General features: G+C 31.2%; 1 protein-coding gene across 1 annotated transcript; it reads right to left on the reverse strand.

The window, feature by feature from the left end:
- Positions 1-3,179: 3,179 nt before the first annotated feature.
- Positions 3,180-7,240, reverse strand: LOC124366173 (glutathione S-transferase-like). Its single transcript, XM_046822525.1, has 3 exons — positions 6,701-7,240; positions 4,554-4,696; positions 3,180-3,474 (listed from the first exon to the last, which is right to left on the reverse strand). The coding sequence occupies exons 1-3, from the start codon at positions 6,849-6,851 to the stop codon at positions 3,268-3,270; spliced, it is 501 nt and encodes a 166-aa protein (XP_046678481.1). The 5' UTR covers positions 6,852-7,240; the 3' UTR covers positions 3,180-3,267.
- Between the last annotated feature and the right edge of the window lie 352 nt (positions 7,241-7,592).

The raw sequence follows: 7,592 nt of genomic DNA on the forward strand, positions 1-7,592 counted from the left end.
CTCCTCCCGCCCATGAACCCAGCTGCATACAAATCACCATCAGGGCTGTCTCTAGATATCTTAGCACCCTGGGCAAGATACATTTTTGAGTAACTGTAGTTGGTTATATTTTTTTCCTCACTGTTTAATTCTAACTTAATATGAACTAATAAATTATTCATTTATATATCTCTTATCATACCGATAGTTATTGTTTTTAAATTAATTTTTGAACTATGAAAGACATTTAAGTTGTTTTGTAACATTCATAATGATTTCTATACAGTGTGAGTTGAAAGTATGGATACGCTGTGTTTAGTTTTTGATGGATTTTAGTTTTTGATGGATAAAGATGGAGGGATGGAACTTGGGGCACCTTTCTAGGAAATAGAAGTTAACTTTTTAGTCATTGTAAAACTTTGCTCATTTCCCTAAAATGGGATTTTGGGGGGGGGGGGCGGCTTAAAATGTGTAAATGTAAAGAAAGACCCATTAAGTGACACCTCATTTGAAAGGTCTTGATAAAAGAAGAAAAACAGTGGGAACTAGAGCTGTCTGTTTCAACCCAGTACAAAATGGTATCTCATTATATAATAAATCCAGATAGAATTTCGATCAATCAAAATATTAGTGCATCAATATTGATTAAGTTAGGTTCAATACTTGTACAAAAATTATTAAACCTGATTAGTGTTAACCGAATACTTTTTATAAAGTCCGTTTTTATTTTGATAAGATAATCAATAAGAAATTCATCATAAGTATTTTAGATAGTATTTATTTTGTTTAACCATCATCACATTGTATAATGAGTACACAATCAAGTAGACGGTGGATAACACCATATTTAAATTAATTTATATTTGTATCTGTACTGATATTTGATAGGTATTAAGATATTTATAGTCAAATATATTTGGACATTCATGTATTATTCATGTCATATGATTGTCCAACATCTTCAACATTAGTAAGAGACTTTATAAATTAAACAGAAGGCCTATTATACATAAAACGACTTTTAAAAATATGTCGATTTAGTCCTATACCACAATACATAAGAAGGTACATGATCTAAAAAATGCATAAGAGATAAGGAAAATATAAATGTTTCAAAATAAAAATAAGAGAGAATTATTACAGTGTATAAAAAAGAACATTATAAAGAAACTATTGGATTTTTAGGAGTTTTTTTTATGAACCTACATATTTTGTATCGATATAGTTAAAATTTAAAAGAGATTAGACAAATATATTTTAACGTTTTAATAAAATGAGAAGCACAGCTGTAATATTGTCAGAAAATATGGCGCCACTTTTGTTTAAGATGTATTAATGATCACTTTTAAAATGTAGTCAGATTTGATAAAAAGTTGCCTATTGCAATTGTCTTTTTGAAGTTCTGAAAGATTTTTGATGTTTTTCTGACTATGACCACCAGGATCGAACCATAACCTTCTAATGATGATAATATGTCCTTACGAGTTTTTTTATATCTTGTAAAATTTCCAGATGATGGGCAAACAAAATTTTAAGTAGTATACATTGCTGGAATAATTGTGAAGCGATAACCGCCAAAGTTTTTAAAATCTTAATAGAACTATGTTAACTATATTAAGCTGTGTTATAGCTATATCTTATATAGCTATGTTGACTGAAGATAGTTTCAGACAAGAACGTAGCCAGGAAAAATGTTTGGGGAGGTCCAGACAACTGATATTTTCCCATAGTGGACAGAGAGTAAGGCCCCATTTTGTTCCTTAAAAAGTTCTTGACCCCTTTTTTTGTTGAGAACTATCTTTCAGCAGAACATGACAGTAATACTGAGTTATTTAAATAATAATAATCGTTTACTAAAAAAGTAATCGAATATTTGGGGGGGGGGGATCCGGATCTCTTGGACTCCCTCGCTGGCTACGTCCTTGATTTCAGACTAAACCGGTGGTACAGAGACAATATTTATACATAGTTTGGTTGAGTTTGTTAGCCAGTCTTAAGCACTCAAACGCTTCAAGATGGCGGCAAAATAATTTGCATTTGGGCCAAATTATTATCTTGGTTTTATCTTTAGGTTTCATAACCTAAATAAATGTTGACACTTTTCTAAAAATTTTGAATTAGTATCATATATTTTTACTTATTTTTCAATGAGTTGTAAGATTTCAATATGTTGGCCTTTAAAGTTATAAAAGTATACAGTTTCAATATTATGAAGATTCTAAACGTTTAAAGTGTTACAACTATTTATAACATTCTAACATTGAAAGATACTGTTCCGTTAGTGTTGTGCAAATTAAAAATCTAAACTAATAATTCGTTTTCAGTTTGACATTTAGAGATAACGGTCACAAATAAAATCTATTTTTCTTCCACATGAGCCGGAATAGATATTTTTTTCTTGCAGCAAATTTAAGTGTAAATTTGCTTACAGAATTGTAGTTAATGCCAAAGGCTCTGTAACATTCAGGCTTAAGCATTGCTTTCATATTATCATATTATTCATATTTTTCATTTATTATTATCTGTTGTTTGACACCAATTCTGATCTTCATGATCGTGTTTCAAGTTTGATCAAAGGTTTTTTTATTTTATTTTGCAACTGCTGTTTGTGTAGTTGTGTAGTTGTTCTATGTATTTTTTCGTCTAAATTAATTTTCTATTGCAATTTAACTCATCCCTACCAGTTATATAAATATTGTATTCTTTTTCCTACTATCTCTAATTCTCATGTTCTGAGTGTTTTGCATTAATAAATCAAGTGATTCTGTCACTAAAAGTCGATACAAAAGACAAAGTATCTTCAATTGAGAACAAAAATAAAATTGAACAAATCACTTATTTTAAAGATTTTTCTCACAATTATCAATATCTAAAAACAATTTGTATCGGATAACTAATAAACTAATTACTATACATGTTTAGGATTCACTAAATTAATTTAAAGTGATGCTTAAAATGGTCCGATTAATAACATATTGCATTTTACTATCATTAACCAAATAATACGATGTCAATGGGATAACGGGATGGGGGAGAGGGGGTGAAACGGTGTGTGACGGGTGCGTGGTTATGGAATATTGTAAATAGAATACTTTTGTTAACTGAGGTGGCCACATACAATCAGAACTTTGTAAGCATATGGGTAACCTTTGAAAGAGAGCAGCAATAATTATTTTATATTCAAAATCAGGAGAATTAAATAACAGTATAGTGTAAAGATTTATTATAAAGGGATGCCAATAACAAAAAATAAATTACTACAAAAAATGCGCGTGAAACGTTCTGAATTCATTTCTTGTTTGCAGCAGCAAACAAAACGTCTTCGAAACTGAAGTCATCTGCAGGTCTTTTGGCAAGCCAAGCCTTGATCTGTGGAAGCGAGTTGACTGTTTCTTGCAGCCGTTTGACATTTGAATAGCCATCAGTTATCTCAGAACCATTCATGTGGCTGATGCCATCGCTCAGAGCAGTGAAGTACAGATCAGCCCATGACATCTGCACAGATCATGTTTAGTGCATGTTTGTGCATCTTTAGCATAGATAGTTTAGATCATTGAACGATAAAATTATTTGCAAAGCTCTTGCACATGAAGGGATGGATTTAGCCTACTACCGCATTGAAAGGGTGTGTATCTTATAATTAATAATATACTAGCAGTTACCCACTGCTTCACACACAATTTCAGTTTGAAAACAAGGAGACCCTGAGAATATTCTCTTTAAATGGCATTCCAAACAATCCTGAGCTAAGGGATAATCACTTAAAGAATTAATTGAATTAAGAGAGGCTGATCCCTTTTAAGCCTTATTCTGTCTGTCCCTATAAGCCACTGGACTTGTATGAGGATCTTATCAAACAGAATAAGGGGGAGACTTTACAGTAAAAAGTGCTATGTACATAGACAGGATTTGAACCTGCACTATCTCTAACTCAGATAAAAAGTCCCTCTTAGACTGCCATCAGCATTCCCAATATCAGTATAGCACAATTATTACTGCTATCACTTAAAAATATGATATTTCAGTTTTAAACCAAACTGGTCATTCAGGCTTTCTTACTTAAGATAAGATAAGATAAGATGAGGAAAGTCCTAAAAGGACTTTTGCACATCCCCTTCTAAAAGAGATATCATTAATAACAATTGTAACTGGTTGTGTCTAAAAAGGTCTGCTCATATGTTGTATCACCATCTTGTTTTCTAGCATCCCATAGTTCGAGATTTTATCATCTCAAAGTGAAGAGTTGTTGAAAAGTTTTGGGTGCTCAGGAATATCACAGATAGTTCTGTGAGGTTTTGGGTGAACTTTGGGTGGTGAAAAAAATTGCCGCCAAAGCTACACAAGCTGTGCAAATTCAGATAATCTCTGCACCCATTCTACGCACGGAAGTTGAAGGAATTAAAAGGTTTCAGATTGTGTGTACGATTGGGTTTCCATCTTTCTCTTATACTGCTATCTTATTCACTATTAACTTCTATTTATAAAGAACTTACATACAACCCGTACTTACAGTTAAAATGATTAACTCTGTTGGTACGTTTCTTTATTTGAAACAAAATAAGATACAAAATTACCTCTTTGTTTGCTAGATATCCTTCGTTTTCCTTGATAAGAGCGTCAAACTTCTTCATATAAAATGGTGCAATTGTATTAAAAAGAGGTCGTTTCAATGATTCTTTCTTCTTTTCGTCGAACTCATAGTAATATTTTGTAAATTCTGTAAAAACGATTAACTATATAATGTAATTATAACCAAAATAAAAGACACTTAAAGGTATTTAATAGTTTGGAAATGAAAGACATGCTTTTGGCATTTTACTAACTTTAATTGGGTGTTATTTATTGTTTGTAACAACGTGAGATTGTTTTTACAGTTAAAAGTAGTTAAATTTATATTTGTTTGTTCACATAAAAATTCTTTTACTTTCTCTGTTGTAAATAGTGTAAGTATTGTGATCTATCAAATCAAACGTTGGCTGCTGAGGTAAAATTTGATTCCATTGTTGATTCATGTTGATACCCTTCATATAAAAAATGTAGGATAGGTATCTGTGTCTTCTTCAGGTATAAAAAATATTAAATATAAGGTTTATCATGCACAATCATTAACAAATCTAGATCTATATTTGTAATAGCAACAAAATTATAATTATAGACAAGTATACGGTACTTTACCTCGTACACAGTTCAAAAATTTGTTTTTGTGGAATTATTAGAGTATTACATCTTTTAGAATGAAAGTTTCATTGTCATGTATATAAAAATGCAAAAGTTAAAAATATGTAAAATAAAATTTAACAGTTTTCAATACACACTGTTGTTGGCTTCCGTGTTTGTATACACTTGACAAGGGGACTTGCGTTCCAAAACAATGTAAAACCATTGACTAAGTAAGGTGTATATGTACAGGATGTCCTGTATTTCTTTGGCCAATGTTAAATCACATTATTGCTCAGGTCAAGACAAACACATTTCACTATATAAACATACACGCTTACTTCCCATCTGTCTGTCTGTATGTGTTTTATGTACAAAAAATTAATAATTATGTTAAAAACTAATAAATTATATTCTACCGAATTTTCTTTAAATGTTTACAGTGACAAGGATAATTACTACAATAAATATTATTATATTATCTTTAATGTTTTTTAAATGGCCAATACATCTTTTTAACTTTGAATATCTTAAAAAGCAGCAATTTACTCAAGAATTACAAGAATAACATTTTTAGAGGATTTTTTATCACAAACCTAATGCCACAAAAATTATTTAAATTGAATAATAAATAACTGATTTAGAGCAGATTTACTGTGACAAGACATGATCTACATTGAGGTTCTCAGCAAATATCCAACAATACAAAAATTAAATAAACAGCAGCCCCTGTAATGTGATATGCCTTTGTCCAGAGAGTTACAGGACACCCTGTATATACGTAATAACCAGCACGAGACACAGTAAGTAGTAAAGCAAACATAACATCACTGTACAATAAAGACACAGATGATGGTTATCAAGTCTACATGTAATTTTTTAACAGACAAAGTTTTCCGTTGTCAAGTAAATTGCTTTTCTTTTTGATGATTTTGTAACGTATGTGTTATGAACGTAGCCAGGAAAAATCGTTGGGAGGATCCAGACAACTGATATTTTACCGTAGTGGACAGAGAGTAAGGCCCCATTTTGTTCCTTAAAACGTTCTTGACCCTTTTCTTTATTGAGAACGATCCTTCAGCAGTACATGTCAGTAATACTGAATTATTTAAATAATAATAATCATTTACTAAAAAAGTAGTTGAACAATTTGAAAATTTGGGGGGTGTCTGGACCCCTTGGACTCCCCCGCTGGCTACGTCCTTGGTATGAGTAAACTTTACTAAAATATTACAAGTAGTACTTTTTATGTTAGGAGACACACACCAGATCGTAAAACGTAATGCATCTCTTTTTGTTTTTAACAAAGAACAAAAGTGGCTTATACATATATATTTAGAAAAGTATGCACAAGTGTAATCAGCATGCTATCAGCTTTTCCTATGTACTGAATTTAACAAATTCGGCATGAGCATGTTTAAAATACATGGTAGTATTTTTAGAATAACATTTTAATCATACAACTGAAACAGTGAAATTATGATATAAGGATTTTTGCATAAATCTTCAGACTAATTTACTAATTATCTTTATGTAAAACTTCAACTCACTGACTTTTACTTACCTCTGACAAAATCAGTATTGACATCAACTATCTGGTCAATCCTGAGGTCCTCCCAGTTGTCCTTGCCACACAATCCTGCCTCCCTCGCCAGGTAGCGGCAGATGGCAGCGGTCTGTGTAACCGTCTCTCCGTTTATCTCCAAAACTGGCATTTTCCCCCAAGGTGTAGCTGAAACAAGGGTAAAATGTTGGACTATGTTTTAGTTATAGTGACTATACAATTTAGAATCAGCTGTCTATATCACATAAACTTCAATGTTGATATAACCATAAGTAACATAGCTATATTGGAAAGAGTTGATTCAATGTGAAGATGAAATGGGATTAAACTCAACATTTACATAGCCATAAGCTTGTACTTTAAGATTAAAAAGCGTACTGTAGTGGAACAACCTTGAGTACCTCATAAGAACAATTTTTTACCTGAAAACACTTTACGCCCTTATTTTTGGTCCTAGAATTACGAGAGAATTCTCATTTTATAGATATGATTGATACGCATCGAAACACCTTTTAGTTATTCTTGTAAAATGTATACTTTTTTAATATTTAAACAATGAAGTACGGTACAAAAGAGTTTGGAATGTTTTCTGTACAACCAATAAAAATTCAAAAATAAAAAGCACAATTTAAAATAAATAACTTTATGTAAGCTAAAATAATTTTAAATTTTTGAGAAGTCAAACTAAAACTGATCTTTCTACATTTTAACTTCTGAAACTTGTTTGAACAAATCTCAGAAATTTAAAGCTTTGGGTAAACGTAAAAGAAGATAATCAGTCAGTCATTTCTCTATATTAGAACTCAAAATAGCAAGTCGTTCTAAATTTGTATACAGTAGAACTGAAGCATTTTAAAATCGCAAACATTTATTCAACCATGAATGTAATATA

The sequence above is a fragment of the Homalodisca vitripennis genome, chromosome 7 (assembly GCF_021130785.1).
Source record: "Homalodisca vitripennis isolate AUS2020 chromosome 7, UT_GWSS_2.1, whole genome shotgun sequence".
NCBI classification, from domain to species: Eukaryota; Metazoa; Arthropoda; class Insecta; order Hemiptera; family Cicadellidae; genus Homalodisca; species Homalodisca vitripennis.

Bases quoted from the DNA above. Each gene is read 5' to 3' on its own strand.
- LOC124366173 (XM_046822525.1), bottom strand. From the start codon at position 6,851: ATGCCAGTTTTGGAGATAAACGGAGAGACGGTTACACAGACCGCTGCC. The intron at 4,697-6,700 runs GTAAGTAAAAGT...TCGTTTTTACAG, and splicing joins CAATACTGATTTTGTCAGAG to AATTTACAAAATATTACTAT. The intron at 3,475-4,553 runs GTAATTTTGTAT...TGATCTGTGCAG, and splicing joins GATATCTAGCAAACAAAGAG to ATGTCATGGGCTGATCTGTA.